We start from the raw sequence: 27,213 nt of genomic DNA on the forward strand, positions 1-27,213 counted from the left end.
CTAGGATCTTTTGGAGGTTCTTTCTTTCTCCTGTGTTCCTCATTTTGTGTTTTGTTTGGTTTTTTTTTCTGTCTGCTATGTGAAAAAATGAAAAAACAAAATTAAATCTCTGTGTTTCAGGTGTTACTCTGGAATCAGATTCTTGCCTTGACCCGGGAATTCCTGTGAATGGCCATCGCCATGGTAACAACTTTAATATCCGCTCTACAGTCACCTTCAGCTGTGATCCAGGATATACACTGAGTGATGAAGAACCTCTCATATGTGAAAGAAACCATCAGTGGAATCATGCATTACCCAGCTGTGACGGTAAGTGTCAAGCTCTCTAGATAGCAGCTTTAAAGTCCACAAAAGCTAATCTACTGTTTTGCAGAACTAATTAAGCTTGTCATTGCTATTACCTCCCTTCAATTACAGCAAGATCCACACTTTTAAAAAATTATTTTACTGTTATTGAAAACTATGCTTTACATCTCTTTATCAGCTTTCAATGAACTGAAAAAAACCAGGCACATATTCACAAGCAGAAAAATTCAGATTCTCGCAGGGTCACTTCCTTCAACTGTGAATCAAAATTTGCCATATAACTAATTCTTTCAAAACAATGCCGATAAACTTCATATATTTTTTAAACTCTAATACTGCATACCAGAATGATTGCTTAAAATTTAGGATGCTCAATACTAAAACAGATAAACCATGATCATGTTTTGGTGGATTTGAAGTATGAAACTGTCTAGAGCTTCCATAAAACATTTTTTAAAATGCTGAATTACTTCATGGTTTAACCACAGCCAGCAACCATGCCTCACACAGCCACATGCTCACTCCCACCAGCAGGATCAGGGAGAGAATCAGAAGGCTAAAAGTGATGACACTCCTAGGTTGAGATTGAGTTTAGTAAGAAAAGCAAAAGCTGTGCACACAAGCAAAGCAAACCAAGGAATTGATTCACTGCTTCCCAAGGACAGCAGGTGTTCTCCAGGACAGCAGGGCCCCATGTAACTGTCACTTAGGATGACAAATACTATCAATCTGAACTTCTCCATTTCCCTTTTTCTTCCCCACTTTATATACTGAGTGTGATGTCATATGGTGGGGGGCATTCTTTGGGTTAGCTGTGGTCACCTGTCCCTGCTGTGTCTCTTCCTAATCTCCCACCCACCCCAAACTTCCTCACCACTGTGGCATATGAAAAAGTCTTGGCTCTGTGTAAACCTTGCTCAACAGCAACAAAAACATCTCTATATTATAAACCCTGTTCTGAGCACAAATCCAAAACACAGCCCCATACTGAGAAGAAAAATAACTCTACCCCAACCAAAACCAGCACAACTGTATTCACAAATGTTTCTCTGTTCTTTTTCGTAAATTTTTGGCTAAGTTTTGTTTCTGTGAACCACTGAATCAGCTTAGTTTCTTCATGGAATCCTTGTATTGTTGCTACAAAATTCCTCATATAGAAACCACAGAACAGCAAAGAAAAGCTCTTGCTTTAGTGAATTACTTACATTAATGTATTTGTAACTCGCTTTTCAGGTCCAAGGTTTTCATTGATTACAATGGAATGTCAGACGACAAACTTAGATTAAACAAAGTATTTCAGTTTCTCACTCTGTTTTAAACTGTTTTGTTAAATCTGAGCACTAGTCTTCTCTTTCTAACTCACTACTGCCTTCTAGCCCCATGGCTTAAAACATATAAACCACCAAAAGATTATTATAGAAATCAGCTAATCTAGAATTAAAACTCACTCACCTTGTAATCACTGCAACTCATTCTATCTTTACAAGTACAGATTCAAAGCATTTTTAGAATTTTTCACTGTTTGTATGGGTTTCTTTCCTTCTTTGCTTCGCCATATTGGATTGACATATGTGAAGGAACCTTAAGTTTGGATAGTTTTCTTTTTCTATTTACTTTGTAATAAAATGTGTGGATGTATTTTTGAGTTAAAATATCAATATATAACTCTTTTGTTGGAAATTGAAAAATAGAAACTTCTGCAGATGCTGAAGGGTTCAGTCTGCAGCCTTGGAAAGAGCTTGGATTGATGTAGTGATGAAAGTACATAGACTTTGGGTAGAGAAATTATAAATTTAAGTCTCTATTGTTATAAGTAAGAATATGCCTAAAGTAGGTAAGAAATTATATTAGGTAAAATAGTTTGAGGTTTAAACTGTAATAGTGTGATTTATAGAGTAGATTAGAGATCTAGAGACTATAACAGAGGTGTGCATGAGTACGTGACCTGTCAGCTTAGTGGCTAAGAGAGAGACGCAGCGCAGCAAAATTAAGAAAAGGTGATAGTTTAATAAGTGAAAACAAGCTTTGTGTCAACTGCCTATTGGGCTAAAATGTTACATATTGCTTTTCAAAGGAGAAACTCATGACTTTCTTGAGCTATGGCTGACGTTGCCTCTAAATCTCACACCTTGAGATGATATCTTATCTGGCTACTTGAGCAATAAATCATCTCAAAGCAAGGTGGTCCCATCCCTCCTTCGTCATCTCAACACTTTTGTTGGCATATGAATGTTGAACTTCAGGAAGATCTAGTTAATTTTCACTCATTGAAAGAAATTTTTTCTTCCCCAGGTCCTTCACCCGCTTTCATGTGAGTGTATGAGAAAATGTCAAGCCTTTCTGGAGTATGATCTCTAGGCACGCAATACACAAGGGTTCAATATACATTCACTCTTCTTCTTTTCCTCACAGATTAAACTCCATTATATTAACTAGTCTAAAATCATGGAATAGAGCTCACACTCTATTAGGTAATCATTTTGTTAGTGTGTTTGCCTTTTGAGTCTCAACAAGCTGTGACCCAAATTTTTGGAATGTGACAGATTTAACTGAGGTGGAAATGAGCATTTTGCACTCATCTGTGGAGTACTGATGTTCTCAAAATTTTAACTTCAGAAATAAATTTAGCAGAATAACTGCCTAGGGGAAAAGCATGTTGCTTTGTTTCATGCCAACAAAGAAGAAATAAACCTGTGTACAAATACAAGGTGGTTAAAGTTCCCTCTAATAATGTGTCATTCTCAAAATATGGTAATGACAAGGTGGAAGATGAAAATAATTTTTGAAGGAGAGATAAATTAAGTTACATCAATTCCATATTTTAGCTTTGTTTAAAATATGTAAATGATTTTGAAATGTGTAATACCTGCTTTAAGTAATGTTGAACAGTCAAATATTTTTCTTCCTTCTGTGGTGTTTACAGAATAAGATAAGGATTTTTGAATGAATGTATTACTGTTCATTTATGTCACTATATACCTGATGTCTGTAGTGCTGTTTTTTAATATTAAGTATTGTTATCAACCATATATTTACTGTGGGTTTAGTCAAGTGTGTTTTAATTCATACTTGCATGCAAAAATATCTATATTTAGGTAAAACCAGGCTGGAAGCATTTATTTTTCTTCAACTTATAAATATATATATAAGTTACATAAATTCAAAAAACATTAAAAATTTTAACAAAAACATTAATCTAATAAGAAATGAAAACAAGGAACTTAAGTTAAAAGCCAAGTATATGTATATATATATATATATACACACACATCAACATAAAGGTACTGCAAGTTTATTAAATATTTTGTCATGCATATTTTCCATCTAGTTAGTGGTAAAGTATATTGCTCTATGTGAGGAATAAGACTAAAAGCATCTTAATGTTTTGTTGCTTTATTGTTTAAATATTTATTATATTAAAATTTAAATAACACAACAGCATAAAAACTGGACAGCAAGAGATGAGGGAAAAGCACAGTCATGCTGTATTTATAAGATCTGTGAGCAGTTCATCATGCAAATCTTAAATTTTAATTAATTTGCTATGCAAATTTGAACAGACTAGTTTAGCAAATTCTAGTATGCATAAAATGTTTTCTAGAATAGTTATCATGTATTCCAAAATATTCAATTCCAAATAAATTACTTATGTTGGGACAATCTAAATCTTTGACAAAGAGGAAATTACACTTTTTTTTCCCCTGAGTGTTGCAGTAATCATCAAACATTTACTTATTTGAAAAAAATGTGCTTTTTACTTAAGTATTTTTGTTTGCTAAAAATGCAGTTGAATGTATGCCTTTCAAAATATTTAGTGAAAGAAAAGTAACAGCAAGATATTATTTGAGTTACTTCACAAAAAAAACCAAAACTTATTTCTTCCATACTAATGCAATAGCAATTAATACTTGCAATAAAAAGTTTTATTTATTTTTGTATTTTGCTAACTAACAGGAGAGGCTGCAGATGGAAAAAAACTTCCCTTTCAAGGACTGATTTAGAAGAAAACAAATTTTTGTCAAAATGAAGGTTGCAGCTTTGGTTTAATTAACTTTTTATTTTAATTCTTGACTCTAATTTTAAGTGTAGTTAAAAATGAACTCTCTCCCTTTCTTTCTGTCTCTCTCTCAAACCCTGTTACAAGATAGGCTTTTTTGTATGACTTTTTTTTTTTTTTATTTTTCCTCTTAAGCTTTATGTGGTGGATATATTCATGGGAAGAGTGGAACTGTTCTTTCTCCAGGTTTTCCTGATTTTTACCCAAACTCTTTAAATTGCACTTGGACTATTGAAGTGTCCCATGGCAAAGGTAAGTATCTAATATGTATTGCCTATATCTAACCTCTGTATGGAAAAAAAATCAGACACACATAGCTAAAAAATAAAATGTCTTTTATGAGTTAAACCAGCAATTTCTGCCATTCCTTTGAGGAAGAAGTTTAACTTCCAAAAATGATTATCTTCAAAGGTAGAATTTCCAATTTGTGTTTATTTTTTCAAAGGAGGAATTCTTTTTAACAGTTACCAGAGGCAATGTGATTTAATCTCAGAAACATGGAAAATAATAGAAGAGATAAAAGATGAGAAAATAATAGCTACTTGTTAAATATCTCTAAATTTATTTCAGTCAAAAATGTCAGGACCTTGTTGATGGCTCTCCACTATTATTAAGCATAAAGGAACAGATTTGATCTGTGTATTGGTAACCTTAGATTTCAGATTTAAGCCATTAGAGCAAACACTTATATCTTTATGTTACTTATACAGTAGAGCAATATTTGAATGCATAGTTGAGCTGTCATCTTATCCATTAGGGTAATGTGTAAAATAACCTAAAGAAAAAAGCCCAGAGAGTACTAATAATGTGTTACATACCATTAAAGGAAAATATAATAAAAATCTACTGAAATGTATATGGGAAGTTTCTACTTATTAAAATCTTCTTAAAGACTGTATTTTTTTGTTTAAAACTCATATTTTAAATCTAAAATATACGAGAAAGTGTGCTAAGATGAATGTTTTTCCTCACAGCAAATTTATAAATTTATCTTATTAATTGTATTTGAAAATTTATTGTATTTGAAAACTGAACTGTAAGCCAAAATTTAATTCATTATTGGATTGGAAGTTGGCAAACGAAAAAACAGTCATGATGTCAAGTAAAGGATCAGTCCCAGAAAATATGGATCTGTATTTATGTAAGACTGTACATAGAACCTGTGCATGTTTTGTCCTTGTATTTGGAAACTTCCCTGAAGTTTAGAATTAAAAATTAAAATTGTGTTGGAGGAAATGCAAAAATCAAACACAAATACAAAATTTTCTGAGTGCTGTATAAAAATAGCACTGAATGCCATTGATTCTGCTATGGGAACTGTTGATTTAAAGTGAGCTAGACGAGAATACACATTGCATATATTATTCAGTCAAGCTCATGTGCTTACTGCAAACTTTATTTTCAGAATTTCAAGTTTTGATTCTTACTTTTTCTCTAAATATTTCTGTGTAACATAAGAATATCTTTGTGTCACATATTAAAGAATAGAAAAACTTGCTATTAAATGCTTTTCTTTCCTCCCTTTTTAATTCTTTTAAAGGTGTACAGCTGGTTTTTCATACTTTTCACCTTGAGAGCTCTCATGACTATTTGCTCATCACTGAAGACGGGAGCTTCACAGAACCAGTAGCCAGATTAACTGGCTCAGTCTTACCCCCTACAATTAAAGCTGGCCTCTTTGGAAATTTTACTGCACAGCTTCGATTTATATCTGATTTTTCAATTTCTTATGAAGGTTTCAACATAACATTTTCAGGTAATGAATTCCATTCTGCTAAATATCGTGAAAATGTTCCAGATGATATTTCACTTCCAGGTAACAGAAACATTATGGAATACCATAAAGTAAAAAAAAAAAGTTAATCAAAATTGTATAGTCTCTATCACTGAAAACGGGTTAAGGTTTAAAAAGGTAGCCAAGGGAATTGAGAAGAATGTTGGTGATTTGGCTGTTTTAAGTTTTTCCTGTTCTCATAGAAACATTAAAATTGTTATAAAAGAAGTTTGGAGGAAAATTAAGGAGAAAAAATTACGAAGATAGAAGGTACTACTTCAGAAGAAAGGAGATAACTTATTCCAAAGTATAGAAACTTTAAAAAAACAATGATATGCTTACTCAGATTCACAAAGGACTCTAATTCGAAGACTGATTTTGAAATAGAAAACATGTATATAAAACACTTATTAGCTACTGATGTATTTCTACAAATTATATATTTAAGATAAATGAAGCATTTCTTACTGCTTCTTATTTACAGTCTTCTAAAGCTAGATTGACATCTAATGTACATTTCTCAATAATTTTCTTTGCCTTTACTTCCATTACTAGGAAGTAGAATTACAGATGAGCATATTGTAGCAGGGCATCTCACGCCCCAACAAGAGCTCCTCTGTTGTTTGTTAGCTGGTCAGATAACTCAAACAGGATAAATTGTATTGTAATGCGTTATTTTGGCACCAGAGCCAAAATGGCCAGTGGTCTGGCATCTCCCAACTGCCAATAAACATCTTACTTTCGAAGTGAGGTCTGGAAGGTAAGCTGGATTTCTTACTGACAGACACCTCACTTACAAACTAGAAAAGCCACACCAAACTTTCACAAAGCAGAAATCCTCTATACATGATCCTGGAAATGTGTGGTATCCCACGAGTAGGGATGCTTATTTTACAGTTACTTCTCAGGGGTTAAGTGAAGAAATATGTATACATTATTGTATATTATGTATATTATGTACATTTTGGTGGTAAATTACAATAGTATTATTTTTTTTTTGCTAGCTTTATTTCTAGTTACCTTGAAATAGTGCACTGTTTTATGCTAGGCTGTAATCTACTAGTAGTTCTTTAGTTGTACACTGTGTAGTAATTCTGATTAGGATCTTTGGTCTGTTATCTCTATTTAATAAATAATTAATTTTTATAAATAAATCTGATTTGCCATCATTAGAACTTGTGGACCAGAGTAAGTCCTTAAATTCAAGATGCTGCTGCACTCTGAGGGTAAGGCAGGGCCTAAGAAGCTTCCACTTGTCCCATGTGTGCTCCATGACACACATGAATGGATGAAAGTGCTAAATGAAGTGCACATGCAGATGCATATTTATGGAAGGAGTACATAAGGAAATCACATCCAACTCTCCTACATTGTTTTTCAAGAACTGGAATCAAATAAGTTTTGTTGAGAATTGGCAGTGTTTACAGATGACCATGCTATTTATCAGTAATGTATCTCATTTAGCTTGCTTATTTAAAAAAGGAGAAAACTGCTGCATTGATTAGAACAATAGTGTTGGAGTTACTCCTATCAAATGCTAAAATGCATTCATTCTGGATACTTTGGACTCACCAAAGTAGAGGTCAGCAGTTTTACAGATTTTAAATGTAAATACAAATATTAGTTATTGCTCTGAAAATTTGTTTATCACTAAGTCAAAGGAGTAGAGCACTAGCCAAGTCATAGAAAAAACACACAAAATATTGTGGATGTAAGGGGAAAAATTGTGCAGTAATGAAAGATATGGATCACAGAAAATTTAGAATACTGATGAAGGTTTATGTCCTATCTACTACTACTACTGCATACAGAGCCAGAATATGCCATCATTTATATTAAATATGTGATTCTGTTTTGTACTTTCACACAATCAGAATACATTTCTTCTTAGTAAGAAGTTTTTAGTGAGAACACCTGTTTTGAGTTTCATCAAATGTAGAAATTTTTCATTAAAATTGTCATGTGCCTAAAGATATACTACAGGGTATCTCCATGTCTAGATTAACCTCTGCAGTACTGAGAAGAGGTGGTAGATCATATGTTTTCTAAACTTACAACATTTGCCAGCAGGAACTGATGCAATTTATAGGTTGCCTCTGATATTCAGAGGCAATAACAAAACAGTTATTAAAGGGAAGGATTTATTTATTTATTTTATTCCATATATCGGCTGTTTAAAGATTCACTCAGAAACTTTGGTTTAGTTTCTTCCTTAACTAAATGGAGTCTCTTCCTCTAAGTAAGTAGATTTGACCCTACTTGCTGCTGACCTCCAAGGTTAATGTTCTAGAAAATATTTTTCCTGACCTATTTCCCTTGCCAGAAGGAATCTCCTGGGTCTTTTGGATCATATTCTGAAGAATATAAGATCAAACCTTTTCCATTAGATGTTAAATCGTTCTCCTTCAACATCTTTTTTCAAAGTAGTTGGTAGTGGATATCTAAGGGAAAAGAATGATGAGAAAATGGTACAAACAAAAAATGATACTTCCACAGCATATTTTTTGAGATATGGAAATGGGTGGCTCATATATTTTCTGAGTTTGATTTGCTTCCTATGTAACAGCCCTGATTTTTTCCCCATTAGTCTATTCTGACACCTCCTGAATTGTTCCTGATGTGTAGTTATAAAAGCACACTTTTTGAAAATGTGTTCATATGTCTTTCATTCACCTAACCTTTTGTTTGATTTTTAATTAGATTTTCTTCATTACATAATGATTTCTTTCAACTGTAAGTCTCACTTCTAAAGCTGTTTGGGAGTTCAGATGAAAAGAAACTAGAATTATATGCAAAGGAAGTAATTAAAGAAAATTATAGTAAACCACTTACAGTACAAGCTGATTACAGCTCTTGAAATTAAGAAAATAGATGTAGTGTGGGTAGGACACATTAGATATATAATTACTGTATATATAGGCATAATAGAGTTATAGAAACAGTATTGGGTTTTAGTAGAGAACACAGCTCTGAAATACATGTTTTCCAGCTGTTCCATTCTCTCACAATGAAAGCAATTTGGTAAGTTTGCTTTTTTCTGTGTGGACAACTTATCCAGATAATAATATATTATGTTTTATTGTCTGCAGAATATGATTTGGACCCATGTGATGATCCTGGTGTTCCTGCCTTTAGTAGACGAATTGGTTTTCATTTTGGTGTTGGAGATTCCTTGATCTTTTCTTGTTTCCCTGGATATCGCCTGGAAGGTGCTAACAAACTCACCTGCCTGGGAGGTGGCCGGCGTGTATGGAGTGCACCTCTGCCAAGGTGTGTGGGTAGGTGGTCACATGCTTTCATTTCATTCATCAAATCGTTAATAGCACATGGCATGTCTCAGAATGCTGGGCAGGGAGCAAAGTGCTTGGGTTGAAAGTTGATCCCCAAGCTGTAAAAACTTTTAAGTCAGTGCGAGATATAAGTAATGCATGTCTCTTTTATTTAGGGAACAAAAAATAAAGAGGAATGATTAGAATTATGCCAGTAAATAAGTTCAAAATGTCATGTGGGATAAAATGTAAAAGTAATTATTAACTTTTATGTTTGGGACAGTTAAGTTATAAATGTCATACTTTGTCTTTTGAAGTAGAGAAACAATGTTTAGAGCTTTTAGGTGAAAATACCCTACTTTAGAGCCCTGCAGATGGTTTGAAGGGTCTTTTCTCCATATTTTGTTGTTATTCTTTTTGTTCTAAACTTTTGGGATTTTTACAGCTTATAAACTGCATCACAGTGCTTTTAAACTTTATTTTTTTTTTAAATTAGTGTGCTATTGTTAAACATCAGTAACTATGAATTCAAATTGAGTGAACAGGTCTTTTCTTGCAAAAGCTCTGGGACTGTATATTATGAAATTTGTGCAGTTGTATTTGTGAGATGGTTTTATCTCCACCATGTCAAATGAATCTCATCAGCTGCTATTGACATAATTCTTCTAAAAAGTCAAATACTTCCATATGCCTGTAAATGGATTTCCTTAAGAGGTTTCTTGTTGTAAATAAGATTTTATTTCATGAAGGAAGAAACTTAGCTTCAGCTTCTTTCTTTCATTTATTTCAAAAAGATGGATCTCTATATCTGAAAAAGTCACCTAGATTGTATATGCATGTAAAATACATAGAAAAACATAAAGTATCTCAATTTTTTTTTTAAATGGGGTTATTTATCCCATGATGAATGGATGTTACAGATGAAACCAAAATAGTATAGAGTTTGCCATTTATTTGGAAATTCTAGATTTAAGTCTTAATCTATCTGCAGCCCTGGGATATTTGCTTAGTTTGGGTTATTTGTTTTTTCATTTGTTTGTTTGTCTGTTTCTTTTGCTTGGGGTTTCTTTCTTTCTAGGGGGCTTCTCTGTGTTCCACTCAAGCACGTTCAATTTATTTTAGATATGAAAAAACTATAGCCATCCATAGAAATATTGTTATCTTGTGCTGAAGAAAAGAGACATTCTATATGACGCAGGTTTTGAAAGTTTTTTTAACTTTTAGAAAGCCTTTCCTACAGTATCTATAGTAATAAGAGATTCATACCTGATATCTTGAGAATGCTTGCTTAGTTATCCTCATATTGTGAATTACACATTGAAAAGTTGCAATGATTATCAAAATACCAATAATTGGCTTAATGAAGTATCAGGCATTGAATTGGCTGGGAATTTATAGGACTAACCACTTACTGTGCCAGACACAGATATGCCTGTGTGTTCTCCAAAGCATAATTTAGTGATACACATCTTATGCATATATGTCTGACATTCATATTGAAATGGAATTTATTTACAGAGAGCCCAACATTTCCTTTTTGTTCTTATGTTTAATTCTGAGAGTATTTGTTGACTGGCCCTGAGACACTTATGTCACTAAATGTCCATGTATGAGATCCTACTTTAGTAGAACTTTTTATAAAATATGCAAAGACAACTGACACTTCTCTAAAGTAAAATAATGGATCAAAACATCTACAGGCTGCAGTAATAATCAATGGTATGGCTTGCATATAGCAAGAATCATGGCTTTTAAGGCCAAATATGGGAAAATAACTTTTTGAGCTGCTTAAAGCTAATAAGAATAGAATAATTTACTGCCAATGATTGGGCATTATATATTATTATTATATTAGCTTGTCGTGAGTTTACCTAGCAAGAGTGCTTCTCGCTGTTCCCAATAGAGCAATCCCCCCTCTGCACCAGGGTTGCTCTCATGCAGATCAGAGGTTTCACCACCACACATCCAAAACCCCTCCTCCCCCCCTTCATTTTGGGGGGGTGCAAACCTGGCCTCAGTAAAGCACCCTGCTGCCTTTTGCAAATGAATGATTGAGTTATTAACCCTTAACATTACAGTCTCTCATAAGAGGGAAGAAACATCTGGATTTGTTCTTCAACTCTCCTTTATGTGATTGTCTCAAAAACTATATTATTTGATTCACAAGCTGCTTTGTCTGCTTGTCTACACTTTCCCTGCTCACTACCTCTTTAAGAAACTGTGTAATTTTATCTATGTATGTCATAAAATGAAAACATTTTTGGTGCACTACACAGTGTATTATATTCATCTCAAACTAGCCTTTCATGGTAAGGATTCAGCAGAGTTCAAACACAACATATCAAAGAATATTACTTATTATTATCACATAGTTTTGAGTGCTGGGTCTTTTTCGTTTGGTTTGGGTTTTAACCTATGTTATTTTTTGTCCCCTAGAAGACATTTCAACTGTATGGAATTCCTAAATCAAGTTGTAAAAAACTTAAATGAAAAAGCTGAAAAGAAAGCGCTTCTATATATTTTCATTTCATATTTAAATCGTGTTGCTCCTTTATTAAATTGTATATGGCACTTGACTTTTAATAGTGCATTAATACAGCATTGGAGTAAAATCTTCACTGAGGTATTGCTCACTGGTATTCACATTAAGATCATATTAATTTATCATATTCAGTTGTTCTATTAAATACTACTTGAATAATTGGTAGGATGCTACAATAAAGTGCTGTCACCATTTAATAAACTGTTTCTTTTTAATAGTTTAGTTAGTATTCATTGCAAAATCATCAATTGTAATTAATATACTCTGTCATGTTGTAGCATTGAGTTAATTTCCAGTGAGACTGAAACAAGTGGGAACCCTGTTAGCATGAATAGCATGGGAGATTTCTGTGAGACCCTTGAGATCTGACATTCATTGTTTTCTGTAAAATCTCTGTAGCATAAAATCTGGATTTGAGTTCACCTGTAAGAAGTCAAACTAAGTCTGAAAACTGCTGTTCATTTCTAGCTAAAGTTTAGGCAGAGAGCTCTCATTTAAGAGCTGTTTATGAACAAGAAGTCTTATATGACATCAGTAGATGAGTCTCTGAATCCTCAGGCAAAAATAAGGATGTTCATGAATTCAGGATCCACTCTATTTCAGAATTCTTTATTTAAATGCTATCGCATTTAGATTGTTAGGTCTATAGGATTTTTTCCATTTTTATACAATGTATTTAATAGGTATTTGATGTATTTACTCATTTCTGTTTCTTTATCTTAAAACATTGCATTATTATAAATACAATTAAAAGGTTGTGTTATTTAATCCCTTGTTTTACTTTCAGTTTTTCACTGAATATTTAAAATTTACTTAAGTTAGTCTTGGAGTCTTACTGTGTCTGAATCTTTAAAATATGCTGTCTTATAATAATTACAGGTTTCTATCTGAAATAATTACGGGTCTCTATCTGAAAGCTGAAACTTTAATATTCTGGAATCACTGCAAATTTCAGATGGTACACCATGGGCAATCTGATTTTATTTTCAGAATGAGGAGTGACTTGTATGAGACCTCAATTACCTTTATCTGTGGCCTGGTGTGAAATATTAGTCACCTATAGTTAGAAGGAATAAAGATTGCCTCAAGTCACCCTTTTGCCTTCTTCTATGGTTTAAGGTTATGTCTGCTATGTCTTGTTCCCTGCTAAGACAAATAATGTTGGGATGTTATGTCCAAAGCTTGTTATCAGGTGATACTAGAAAGACTAGACGAAAATGTCGACAGAATTTAAATACAAAAAAATGCCCGTACCTTGTTTTGCGCCAATAATCCTCTGAGGCCAATTAACTTCATAGGATTTATTTTGAGAATGAGAGTAGTGCCTTTTGTCAGTGGCATATGGATTGAGAACTAATTAAGGAAACCACAGAAAAGGATTTGTCTGCTGTTTAGGCCTTCCTTTCCAGCTCCATTATTCTGTGCATTTGAATGGTACAAAAAATACAGAATAAGAGGTTTGTATTTAGCAAAGCACTTCAGTAGGGTTTTCACTGAGGCTTTCTAACCTCACCAACATCATACTGGTGTTGCTTAAAGAATATTAAAAGAGGCTGACATGAACATGATTTAGTAGTGCAGTCCACAGCCCCTGACCTAACTTTACTTGAAATCTATCTTAGAAAAGCAAACAAAGAGAGGAAAACCAGGGAATGCCACTCCTCAGGCACCAACTGGTAAGGGGAAGGAAAGAATCATCAGACAAAAAATTATCTTCAGTAAAGGTAGTGGTGACAATAATAATGATAATAGTAATGAGAAAAAAAGCCAATATTTTCTTGCTTTCTCCCTGGTACAGTTATATTTTCCATGCAGACCTTCTCAAGATCCTCACTGGTAGCTTATGATACTCTTTACATTAAATGGATCATGTGCATGTGCTGCAGATCAAATAGTATTTAATGTGATATATTTGTGCATATATTTTATTGTGTAATATTTATTGTGCATTAAAATAACTATTAACTATTCATTATCTACAAAGTTCTATTCAAGTATGAAGTTACAGCCTAAATGGTACAAGATCTGGAGTGATGTGGTCTTTGTGTAGAGTTACAGGCTAAAATTACAAGGCAAAAGAATGAGAAGTGGGATGAGAACAGTGTGATTTAAAAATCGATGACAATCACTTTTTAGGAGAAACCCAGCATAAAATTGTTTCTGATTTCAGTTTTGCCACAACAGCACTTGTGAAACCCTAGTGAAGGTAATGCTGCAGCCACCTGGCAGTGTGTAGATGAAAAGTTACGGGTGCACCCTCACATGGAGGGCAGGCTGCAGAATTGGAACTGAAGGACTGCTGACAATACAGACTCAGACACTGTGCAGCGAGTTGCTGTGGAAACTCCACATGCACCTCAGTTTGGTGCAGCATTCCAGTGTTCAGGAAGCTTCAGCTCCTAGCAGTGTATTGAGAGTTTGTACATGAATCCATGCTTGAGTCCAGTCATGTATTGTGTCTGCCCTGAAGATGTCACATACTCAGCTTTAGACACCCCTCACTGAGTGGGGGAACCTTCGGTTTTTGCCATCATGCGAAGGCAGAGCATACGATGCTCTATCCGTGGTCCCTTTTGCTCTTTTATTAATGTTGCATAACCATCCTACTGGATAACAATATCATCCAACAGAAACATAAAGAACGTCTGAGCTCAGCTTCTTCTCATACCTTATGAACTGCACAATTTTGTAAATACAACAAAGGTATTCTATGCTCAGTAGAGTGCTTTGTGTCAGAGAAGCCTTTAAACTGACAACATACGATTTTTATTTGATCTCTGCTTCGGAGATCTGCTTAAAATCCTGTCAAACCTTTTAGCAAGATGTATGGAATAAAAAATAATAAAGTAAACTTTTCCATTAAACAAAGTTAATGTTACATTTTACTTGAACTGTATTTCAAAGCAATTCAAAAATCCCTGAATTTTGTTTGTTTTATAGTTTGTGCTCATATTCAGGAAGTGTTTGATGATCAAAAGATCTACCCTCTGCAGTTTCCTTTTATCCAATTTCAAGTGAGACAATGAAAGAAAGAAAAAAGTTAATTATTTAGATAGAATTTAAGTGACTTTATTAAGCAAAAGAACAAAGAATGGGGTCAAGTATCTTTTCGAGATAGATTACTCTCTCTGAAAAGGAATAAAAGGAAAGTTTGATAAAGCAGCATTTTTCAGTCTGCTTCAGCTCATACCAAGGTTATAATAGACAACTTGGAAACTATAATGAAATTAAAGCATGTAGTCCCTTCTCCAGAATATTTTACATGTGGAAACAGGTGACATACAGTCAATATAAGTATACCCTTTGAATTCTAAGGTGGATACTTTTGATTTTTTAATAAAAAATAAAATTAACTTTAAAAAGCACTCAAGATTCAAAATTTATAATAGATAATTAAATTAATCTGCTTTTGTCTGCTTTCCAACTTTTGAAACATAGAGGCCATATCATTTAGATTTTTTTCTTTATAAAGCAGATGTGCTCAAGGATTTTGGCAGGCTTCCACAGTTTGGTAGATTTGGAAAGTGAAGGATCTAGATTGAATCCAAGTAAGCAACTGATATTTACAAAGCTAATTTTGTTTATTATGTGCTTGTTTAAGCTATGTAGCAAGTGATTTAGATGTGTTTTAATATGAAAACAGCCTCTTCACTTTATAGATCTTGTTAGAACAGAGTAGGTGCTATTTCATGTCATTTCTCCAAGAATATTCCTCCCTCCCTCCCTCCCTCCCAAAGTATTTTAATCTACAGAGTTGGTTTAGGTCTCACTGTGCATATTGATATTAAAAAATCTAAAACTTTGAATCATTGTATTTTGCGTCTTTAAAAGTGAAATAGATTGATACAGAAACAAATGTAAGAGAGACCTGCAACATAGAGAAGGGATGTCTGTTACCTCATAATATGTATTTCAGAGCCTTGACTTGATATCCTAAGATTAGCAGAAAATAGCTACAAACCTGAGCTGTGACAGGTTTTGTATAAAATGAAGATGGGAAGTTACAACGAAGAGCTTTATTTCCATTGGAAGCCTCTTTCTGGGGTCTGTGTTAGTAATTTGCTGCCTGACACAGGACAAGGTAGGAAAGTTGACTGGCTAGATGATATGAGCAAGCCTTCATCATGATAATGAAGGGAATGATGAAGGGGCCTGATGAAACTGCGTAACTGTCAGATATTTTCAAGGGATTTGAAAATGGGTAACATACTGTCATGGGGTGACTTTACCTTTAAGATAGCTTTGGGAGCTAAGGAAGTTGAAGCTGCTGGGGGCTGACAGGAGTATTTTCTCCTGACCAATTATCTGTCATTTTTGAGAATTGGCAGCGGTTTTAACCATTGAGAAGTGAGATCAACTTGTGAACACCACCTTAAGATGTAAAGCCAGAGTTCTCTTGTTCTTTTTGGTTTCCGGCTTCTGAAAAGGTAACAAGGCTCTGTCTCGGCCTCCTCCCCCCTGCTCCAGGCCGGACAAGGCCGCAGAGGGCAGGAGGGGAAGAAACGGAGCTGGCCAGCCTGGTTTAGTTTGTAGTTTCTGCTGCTGAACTGGATCCTGACACCATGAACATCTGCAGCTTTCCAAGACTTTAACTCTTTTACTACCTGGATGAGACTTAAAGATTACTCCTTTTTCCCAGAGAGACAGAGAGAGAGAGACAATCAACATGAAGAAGACATCATAAAACCATCAAAGACAGTGAAGAAAAGAGTTAAGTTTTAGATGGGGAAGAGAGATAAGGAGATGTTTTATAAGCGGAAATATTTTTCTGTTAAAGCTATGGAGATGGACAATAATGTTCTGAACAAAACTCCTTTAATTCATGACAGAGTATATTGGGAGGAATGGAGTGTTCAAAGTGTGGACTTTGAGCAAGAGGTGGAATGTGATACAGTGAGGTGCTGGAACAGAGGGGAAGAAGTAATAGTTGAGGATTTGGGGGCACTTGAGGCAAAGAAAAACTTCTGTTTCTAGGGAGGCTCACAGAGACAGATGAAGAGAACTTTTACCTTTGAATAACTCATCCTTAAAAATGACATCCCTAGACTCATGACCCATAGCACACCTCAGAGTGATGTGAAATGGGAGGAGTGAACTGATGACAGATTTCCGGGCAGCTGGCATCAGAGAAATAGAAAGCTATAACAGAAATAGTTTTCTTGTGAAAAACTCCATAGATTAGCAGAAGAAGATTTCTGTTTCTCTACAAAGACTGCTGAAAAGACTCTAGCAGGAATTGGGACTGTTTTAAACATCAAAGTTCCAAAGTTTTTTTGTCTCTATGTTGTCATGTGAACAAGGGAATGGTTGGGTAGTGGGGGAGAAAGGGGCTTTCTGGAAGTTTTTTTAGGGTTTTGTTATTCTTGTAGTTTGTTAATAAACTTTCTATATTCCTTTTAAGTTTTAAGCCTGTTTTGCTCTTGTTCTAATCCATATCTCACAGCAAGAAATAAGTAAGTTTTCTAGTAATTTTTTAGTTACTGCTTTAAAACCATGACATTTATTTGGTGCATTGGCCGGGAAATGAAATTAGCAAATCTAAACCACAACACATGCACTGAAAACAGATTATGATTTTATAGCATGGCTTGGAGTTAAATGAATGCCAAATTGAGTTCAGAGAACTTTGCTATGTAATTCAAGTTTAGTAAATAATTGCTCATGTTAGAGTACCTCTGCTTCTTGCAGAAAGTAGTATACTTTAGAAGGGTAGTAGTATTTTAACTTTAATTTATAGCTTGTTATCCTTGATCTTATATGTCAGTACTTTTATTCACAGATCAAAATTACCATGGCTTTGAACCTTGGAACATAGACTTATTGGAGCAAGAAATGTGTCCAGTTGTAGATTTTGGAAAGCTCATTGTACACTTTCTCTATAACTGCATATGTCTTAGTGATTTACATTCACTCACTGAAACAACATAGAATATTGCATGAACATTAATTTTAATTTTAAGAAAAATCCTTTGCTTCCATACCTTTTTCTCTTCAACATTGTACTTGTGTATTTCTGGTTCCTTAAAGGAGGTAGATAATACGATACTGATGTAGCCTAAGGGACATTGTTTTTTTTGCACGCATCTTTACCTAGGCACTTGTTTGCAGAGGGGTTGTATAGAGTACTGGTGTTGTAAATGTTATACATTAATGTGGGATTAATGTTGGCATTGCTCTGAATTAATTTTATAAACTTAATCAGTTTCACCTTCTTCCTAAAATGCAAGACAAAAGTAGCTACATGTGGACATGTATGCACCAAGAGGTACTGAGAGACATGTATTACATATGGCTATATGTAATAGGTATCATATACTTGACATGCTTTACCAAAGTAGTATTGAAATAAAAAATCTAGTTTCTCAGTGTACTACAGATCTTTGAAACATTTAGGCAATGTAAGGTGACTTTAAATATGATAGAAATACCTTATGCATTCTACATTCCCCAACAACAAAAGAGTTCATCTGTCTGAAGTTTGGTGGCAGGGGTTCTTATTCCCCAACACCCTTCTACCTGTTAAATATAACAGGTGTGTATATATATATGTGTAGCTCAAAACTGAAACTAAGGAAGGGGAGAATAAAAAGTTCTACTTTAAAACAGCAAATGAACTCTGACAGAACATGGTAGATAAAGATCTTGAACCACTTTATTTGTGATTTTCTTTTTCATTTTGACTAAGGAGATCCCAAAGGCAGAGTAGAAATAAGGCTCCATGTAAGATTGTAACTGTCTCATTCCCCCTTGCTTTCTTCTGATTTTCAACCCTACTTCCCTCCTTGCACCTTCCCTTCATCCATCCATTCCTGCTTCCATCTCCTCCTTCTTACTCCCTTTCTTTCTTCAGATTTCTTGTAGGGAGGAAGTAAAAAACCACTCATTTTATACATTTCAGAAGCAGGATGCACATAAATTTGATATCTGTGAAGACCTCAGAAATGTAAATACAGGATATTTAGACTGCTTATTTGTAAATATAAATAATACATTTCTTCTTGAGTATGTTTAAATAATTATTTTCTGAGATATTTGTTGGTCTATCTATGCAAATTTTCAAAATTATCCTTTACACATATGCTTGTTAAACTATATTGAGTTTTACCTAAAAATGTATTCCTTACCCCCTCCCTCCCCCACTTTTTCAAATAAATGTTTTAACATCCTAAGAACTCTAAAAATCTATTAAATATTTTTAGAAGAAATACAGATTTTTATCTAAACCTATTACTTCTTTGACAGGGCATATCTGTTGCTTTACAATTATACATTAATTTATTGTTATTTTATCTGTTATGTTTTTCCAAAACTCTGGATGAGGTCTAATGATGTTTAGGTCAAAAAACACATTATATTTTATCCCTGTATTGAAAAATGAGAAATCAATATCAATCTCATGCACCTAAAAAGAAGCCGAAGCTTAATAGTTGGTTTGTTAATGTTACTGTTGGGTTTTATAAGGTGATTTTAGGGCGTTTTTAGGTGGTTTTAATGTACGTTTGAACAGTACACAAATATTTGCTGTCTGTTTGGGTGTTTTCATCTGTGTGATGGAATTTATGTTTTAATAATTTTATTAGTCTTTATTCAGAATTCAAACTGAACCCATGATCTGGAACATACCACTTCTCCTACTCTTTATTGTTTTATTTGCTGGGGAGCTACAACAAGAAATGCCTAATGAAAGAGTCAATAGGTGTTTACTACAGATGGCTATGAAAAAGACTCACCTACTCTTTACCTGATATCAGTAAATGTTTTGGTTTTTTTTTTGGTCTTATTCCAGTGAGAGAAAAACATGTTTGAATGCTCTTGATTTAGTACTAGATTGTTGTTTTGGTATGTTTTTTTGTTTGTTTGTTGGGTTTTTTGACATCTTATTGTCTGCTTTTATAAATACTTATTTGTAAAGCTCAATACAGAGGTAAAATCAATATTATGTTTATCTGAAATGTTACCACAATAACTGTGTTCCAATAAAGCATTTAATTTTTATGGTATCCAGGCTAAACTGCACTATAGGTTAGTCTGATGGGAGGACCAGGGGATATATTTGAGTTAAAAGCACATAAGCGCACATAATAAACAGACCCAGTGAAATGCAGGAGATGGCAACTTTGATAGGGTTTCTAGGAGTTGATCCTACAGATGAGACCTAATAGAAATATAATTTTCCTAGACAGCCTGTTAGAGATTTCATAGAGTCTAATTATTATTGCTAATAACTCATATTTTCTTGAATTGGATAATTCACTTCTTTTGTTTTAATGTGTCTATTTTCTTTAGCTGAATGTGGAGCAACTGTCTCTGGAAATGAAGGAACATTGTTGTCTCCAAATTTTCCATCTAATTATGACAACAACCATGAATGTATCTATAAGATTGAAACTGAAGCTGGAAAAGGGATCCATCTTAGAGCCAGGAGCTTTCAGCTGCATGAGGGAGATCTTGTTAAGGTAACAAGAAAAATTATTTCATTTTCTGTGCTAAATATTCACACTGCATGAATAAATCTGTTTCCAGTGCCAATTATCTTTATTTGCATTTCACTTTCTGACACAAAATTAATGAATTCTAGGTGGATAGCATCACTGCTTTTATACTGGATTCAATGATTTATACTAGATTCAAAGAAACTATAGGAGACATTGTGAGTCCAGTTGAATTTCTAGAAGTATTAGTGGTTTAAATCTGAAAAGGAAACCTAAAATTGGAACTTGGCATTTGCGTACCTAGTATTTTTTTTTTCTCTTTGCACAATATTTATAATGGTAACAAAGGGATTTTTGGTATTTCCCTTAAACAGAAACTAACATTTCAATATTTATTATATCTGTATTTATAGAAGATGTCTTTCATTCTTTTACACTGCAGGTAACCTTCGAAATATGGCCTATAGATAGATTTTGAGCATGTATTTTTTTACAGCATGGTAATAAGCTGCCTTTTCCTAATAGTAGCTGATGCATTCTTGTATGCACTGAAAATCCTGATATTCATCTAAAATGTGGACCATACATTAAATTAGTCTTTCAAATTTATGTCTCCAGATTTTCAGTTAATTAATACTTAAAATCACAAAGTATTCAGAATTCAGTTAGCAACTTCCTTTTTGGATATGTCCCAGCAGCCCATTTAACATGTTAGAAATTGCTGTCTACATTTCAAACTTGATTTTTTTAATTTGCACTGAGTGCTTCTCACAAGGAGTTTAAAGATATAATTGTTATGGATCAAATATTGGTGGCTATATTTTTATCCATTTCATCATCTTAAGAGCTTCCTTATGTAATTAAGTGTGACAATTCAATTCCTGAAAAAAAAAGGCATTTAGAGATAGGATGAAGGTGGGGAGAAAAAAAAGTCTTCATTTTAATATAGACATTTATATCTTTGTTATTATATCTGTTCTTTTCAACAAGTACAGTCTGCATTTGACTATGAAATAAGCAAAGTTTATAGTTTAGCTTGTAGATTAGAAAGTTACAATCAAAACCCCAGCATTTTCTCTGTCTTTACCAACAAAAACATTGATAATAAATACTACCGCGTATAAAACACTGCAAGACCTTGGTTTTGCTTTTAGACCAAAGGGAATTGAGTTGGTGGACAAAATATGTGACCTGTATTGTCCTTTGCTCCCATTATCCATGGTCTGACAGTGCAGATCCCCAGAAGTATTTTTGCTCTGAAGAGATGCAGCAAAGAAAGAACTTAATTGCCCACTGAGTTGCTTGAATATGGTACATAAGTCTCCCAGAAGCTTTGCAGATTCTTAGTTTATAAATAATTTAATAAAATACTTAAAACCCTGCAACAAAAAATCCCCTAGAAAGCCCTGAAGAAACATTCAAGAAACTGAGTTACCCTTCCTAACATCTCATGAGTAATATCCAGCATACTTAGTGACATTCCCTAGAGATACAAGAAAGATTTGCCTGAGACAAAGCTGTTCTAAACAATCTGTTAGATACTTTCTTCTTTTATAGATTTTTTAACACGATACTTCAGAAGATCCAAGGGAAGCAAAGGCAAAATTTTGGTGATGTCTGAACTGCAAGGACTGTTCTCTGGTTTTGAGTCAGTTGCACAGCACAACTTCCATTTATACAATTAAGCTCTTGTCTACCCATTAAGGTCTCTATTACCTGCATTTATGAAAATAAAGTCTATTTCCTCTCTATCCCATGCCAGGATGTCCTTTTACATATTTCCAATCAGCACTTTGGCAGGGCTATGGATTTTGAAGCTTGCTTTTTTTCCTATATGCGCCCAAAATATGAGCAAAATATGTTATAAACCCCAGCCTTCTATCTTGTGCTGCACAGAGGCTGTGAGACTGCCTTGCTAGCTGCTCTCAAGGGCTGCACTAAGCTTAAGAATATATATAAACCTTGTGCTGAAATGAAGGAGCTCCCAGCTCACTGTCTTACTCTGTTTTACAAGAAAAATCTCTATGTACATAACGTTGCATTGGGTACAAGTGCCCAGGCCCTGGCAGCAGTGGGGACTCCGTGAGGGGAGGCCGGGGCTGCCCCAGCTGGACACAGCCAGACACAGCTGGTTTCAGCCAGACACAGCTGGTTTCAGCCAGACACAGCTGGTTTCAGCCAGACACAGCCGGTTCCAGCCGGACACAGCCAGTTCCAGAGACAGCCAGTTCCAGCTGGTTCCAGCCGGACACAACTGGTTCCAACCAGACACAGCCAGTTCCAGCCGAACACAGCCAGTTCCAGCTAGATCCAACCAAAGGGCATGGCTGAGCCACAGCCAGGGCTGGGGCATCACTGGGGGAAATGTAGGTAAAGAAAAGCAAAAAATGCTGCTCAATAGTACGTGATAAAGAGGGCAAATAAAAACCTTAATAAGGTAATAATCCCAAGATCAACCTACCAGGAGTGTCAGACAAAGCCTATAATGTTACTGTTTCAGATAAGATCACTAGGAACTCCATGAGGATGTAGTGAAAGGATTTCAGGGTGTTATCAATATCAGCAAACTATGCAGGACTTGTCTCCCCAGCTTCCAAAGGAATATTTTAAAAGTGTGTTCCTTTGGGATGATTTTATGCTATAAAATCTCAGCAATTAAGGAAATTTGGTAAATTTAGTTGTAAGTAATTCCTTTTTTACTGTCAGAGTGAGAAACTTCAAGAAACATTAAGAAATTCTAGCCAGCATTTCCTCCTTCAGGTGAGTGTTGTACATTGTCACAGCAGGTGCAGATACATTAGCACTGTTATTGGAGCATTTTTCCTCATGAATAATGGTAGCGCTGTCCTCTACTTTTGTCTGCATATTTTAACCCCAGCAAGAAAATCAAACACTCTCAGTTTCTCAGAAATAGGGAAAAAGAGGCATCCCCAAATGCTTTGGCTAAATAAATTCTAAACACAGCTCCAAACAATGCTGTGATCATTCCCCGCTGTCCCCAAGACCAGCTTCTGCAGTTTTACACCTCTAGTGTTAAACTCTTGCATATTGCACAATAAAGTGGCTCACTGGAACTGTGTCCAGAAACCATCCTTGGCCTATGCAGCTCCTGCACTAATTCATGAAGGCGTTAGTAAGTCTAAATGTGTTCCAGAGATGTACTGACAATAAATACTGTGTAGACAATCAAGTTGAGGTGACTTGACTCATACTGTCGCTATTTACTTGCTTTAAGAATATGAACTAATCTGCAGCTCTATATATCAGCTCAGTATTCAAGTGGGAACATTGAGGTTGGATATTGAGGCTGTAGCATGAATGGAATGGCATACAATTTGCTGGAGCATTTCTGGTATCAATAAGACTGGAGCATGAGTAAGGGTCAAAATTATTGCTTTCAAGAAGAATGCATGCAGGTTAATGTCTGTAATTTGAGGGCAAAGCATTCTATAGCTGTGACAAAATTTGAGCTTGAAATAGCAGCATATAAATTTACATTCAAGTAAAGTATTAGAAACACTGACACTATTTTGAAGGACACATGACAAAAGTGAATACTTGGATTATCTATTTTAGAGTTTATCATTTCTCACTCACTAATACTTCATCTTCCTGGTCTCCCTGTTTTAACTGCCACTTGAAGATTCATAATTCTTTAAAGTAGCTGCTTATGCCCGAATCTTTATAATGCAATTTCAGTGAATTTGTCAGAGGTAAGAGGAAAAGTAGAATGTAATATTCTGGTTTTCATCTCTTTTGCCAAATAGATCTTTTTTTCTTCATGACTGAGGAAATTGTAATTGCAGCATGTGAATTATATTTCAAATGGGTTCTCCTTAACAAGTTAAATGCATGTAGTAAATGTAAATCAGTAGTGATAAATAGTCTAGACTAGTTTATTAAATGTATTTTGTACTTCTGTAATCAGTGGCATATGACATGACACAATAGTTGTACAAAAGCTGTCTATTGGGAATGATCCTTGGCTCACATTAATTAGCATCACAAGCACTGGTAAAAATGCATTTTCTTTCCTAAGATGGCTCAACCAACTTTTCAGTGTAGACAAGGGAGATTCAGTGCTTGTATTTGTTCACTAACGATGTTTCACTTATTAAAGTAGATACGTACTGGCTTATGTCTGTAAAATGAGCAACAGATGGACAAGCCATCACAAATGACTCATCACAGTCTTTTTTCTGTTTGTTTGTTTGTCTGGGATTTTCTATGCAGCTGTTCTGACAGGTTCTCTCATATCTCATTTTAATTTCACAAAACACTCTTTTCATTTGGGTCTGGATTAATCTTGAGGGATTTTATTATTTTACTTGTTAGTACTCAGGTAGGAAGAGTATCTCTGTCAGTGAGGTAGAACACTGTTGAAACAAGATGTATGTAATCTTTAGCTCTGGGGTTTTCTCTTGGTTTATTTGTTTTGTTTTAGAGATGAATAAAAATTTCTTTTTAAATATAGGCAGCATTTTTAATTAATGACAATTAGTGGAACATACCATTTCAAGTATTATCTCCCAGATCATGTGTAATATATCTATGCAAATAAATCTTATGGGGAACAAATAATTCTTTACTCTGTACAATAGATTTCCAGCTCTAATAAATAAAGTGTAATCTATCCATGAAATCGATTGGTAGTTCTGTCCCAAGACAATAGCTAGAAGATTGCAAGTAACTTTTTAGATACACTAGCATAGCTTAAAATAATATTTCTTCCAAGAGGTGGACCTTGAGTATGTGTAACTGCTTGCATGAACCTTAAATACAATGGATTGTGTCTTCTGAGACATCTCATCTATGTGCCTTGGTATAAGACAATCCTTTCATCAATAATGAACACCAAATGTTTTCTTCTATCAATGGCTAGCACAATATATTATTTTTCAAATTTTTTTTTAGAGTATGTAATTATTTATATCTAAATAGGTTTATAAAAGTAAATATATGCTTTTTTCTTAAAAATATTTATGAAATTTTTTTTATTATTTCATTTTATTAATGGCATTTGAGATGAACATGGTACTTTCAAGATATTTACCTATAGATGCCATCTTCTCAGAAAAAATAGAGCTCCTTTTAATGGTTGGTCTCCACTACAAATGTTGCAATGGTTTGTCATCACAAAAGATTCAATCCTAAATTTTGTTAATAGATCTAAGAAGACAGTCAAATAGGAAGAACTGCCAGTGACTCGGTTGTAGCAACTTAGATTGTTAAATGGGACACTCCTGCTTCTCACTGGAATCAGTATGAATTCACACTGTACCACAAGGTCTGCAAGTGGAGGCACGAAGATTCAGTGCTTGAAATCACTATAATTGTAGCTTTTGTGCTGGTTGTCTCTAGTAACTCTAGGATACGTGAGATAAGGGCAAATTATCTTTCACTTCCTATCAGAAACCTGCTGTTCAAATCCATTTATTGCTTTTGTATAAGCATTGACAGGTCATTTCATGTATGTCATGTATTTACACACTTTATATTGATTATTTTTCCATGAGAAAGTAGAGGAGATTTACTTAATTTAAAGAAGAAATTAGCATTTTAAGTTCATCTTGAGAAAACAAACCAACAAACAAAACTGCAGTAAGCTATTTTTGCACTCTGTGACTTTCAAAATTTTGCAATAAGAAAAAAAATCAAAATTACTTCCTTGGCAAGAGTTTGTACTCCTCCTGTATTTGTGAACAGTCAAAAGGCATTCTTAAAAATTCTAGGATTTGAAAAAGTACATAGGTTGATATTGTTGAAAGTTTTCAGTAGAGTAACATGGTAAATAAGAGCATCCCTACAATTAGTTTGGAAACAGGCTCACATATCTTTTTTAAAACTTATCAGTCGTTGTTAAATCCTGTAGTAAACCAAAATTGCTGCAGGCTTAGAGCCTGAGATAAAAGATGACAGATTGACTTCAATATCTCATTTTTTCTGTTGATATATCCAGACAGGAGAGAACAGTGTAGGCTGTAAGGGTTTACCTTCAATATTGATTTCAGAACATATACCTCTGTTGGCCTTTGTGAATATTCAAGAAATCTGAGTTTATGAAACCTCAGAAGATAGAATTGCATATAAATATTAATTTCTTTCAAGATGAGCTCACAAAATTGAAAAGGCAAAAGACTATAAAACACCTTAAGGGGGATAGAATATTTAAGATTTCACTGAATTGTATATCCCAGTCATACATACATCTCAAAATAGATACATTAAGATTTTGGAGGAACTATTGGCAATACATTACTAACTTTGGGATTACTCTGCAAATGAAAATGTTTCAAATGTTTAGATTTGATGTCCAATCTCATGCTCTTATTTCTGCAAGGTATATGATGGAAAAGACAGCTCCTCACGCTCTCTTGGAGTCTTCACCAAAAACGACCTGATGGGAGTTATTCTTAATAGCACCTCTAACCATATGTGGATAGAGTTTAATACCAATGGATCTGATACTGACCAAGGATTTCAGCTGACTTATACTAGTAAGTAGCTCATAAATATGATCTGATTGATTGCTTTGTGGGGAAATGTGTATTTTTCAGCTGTAGTGATTCCTTTTTGAATGTTGAAGGAAATTTTGTAGAGTGTACTGTGGTTAAGAAACCAAGATTTACTTGTCTACATGGCTGGATAGGTGCTAGTATTTAAAAACACTGTTGAAAGCAAATTTGTAAGTTTTTAAGCTTAGAAAGCATGATTATTTTTTAGACTTAGTAGTGGGGTTGTGACATTTGTGGCTTGAATATATTAGTTGTTAAACTGTAGCAGAAAATGTGCAGAAAGTCAGTGTTTTAAAATGGAAAGTTCAGTTTCTTTAG

The 27,213-nt window shown here is 34.3% G+C and overlaps 1 protein-coding gene across 2 annotated transcripts in view; it reads left to right on the forward strand.

The window, feature by feature from the left end:
- Nucleotides 1-27,213, forward strand: part of CSMD1 (CUB and Sushi multiple domains 1) — a 1,067,087-nt gene that overhangs the window by 837,662 nt on the left and 202,212 nt on the right. For both annotated transcript variants that reach the window (XM_015621308.3, XM_015621309.3), the window contains exons 18-23: nucleotides 121-309; nucleotides 4,499-4,615; nucleotides 5,904-6,119; nucleotides 9,227-9,415; nucleotides 20,235-20,404; nucleotides 26,721-26,877. In XM_015621308.3, the coding sequence (XP_015476794.1) occupies nucleotides 121-309; nucleotides 4,499-4,615; nucleotides 5,904-6,119; nucleotides 9,227-9,415; nucleotides 20,235-20,404; nucleotides 26,721-26,877 (1,038 nt within the window). The remainder of the gene's footprint in view (nucleotides 1-120; nucleotides 310-4,498; nucleotides 4,616-5,903; nucleotides 6,120-9,226; nucleotides 9,416-20,234; nucleotides 20,405-26,720; nucleotides 26,878-27,213) is intronic.

The sequence above is a fragment of the Parus major genome, chromosome 3 (assembly GCF_001522545.3).
Source record: "Parus major isolate Abel chromosome 3, Parus_major1.1, whole genome shotgun sequence".
NCBI classification, from domain to species: domain Eukaryota; kingdom Metazoa; phylum Chordata; class Aves; order Passeriformes; family Paridae; genus Parus; species Parus major.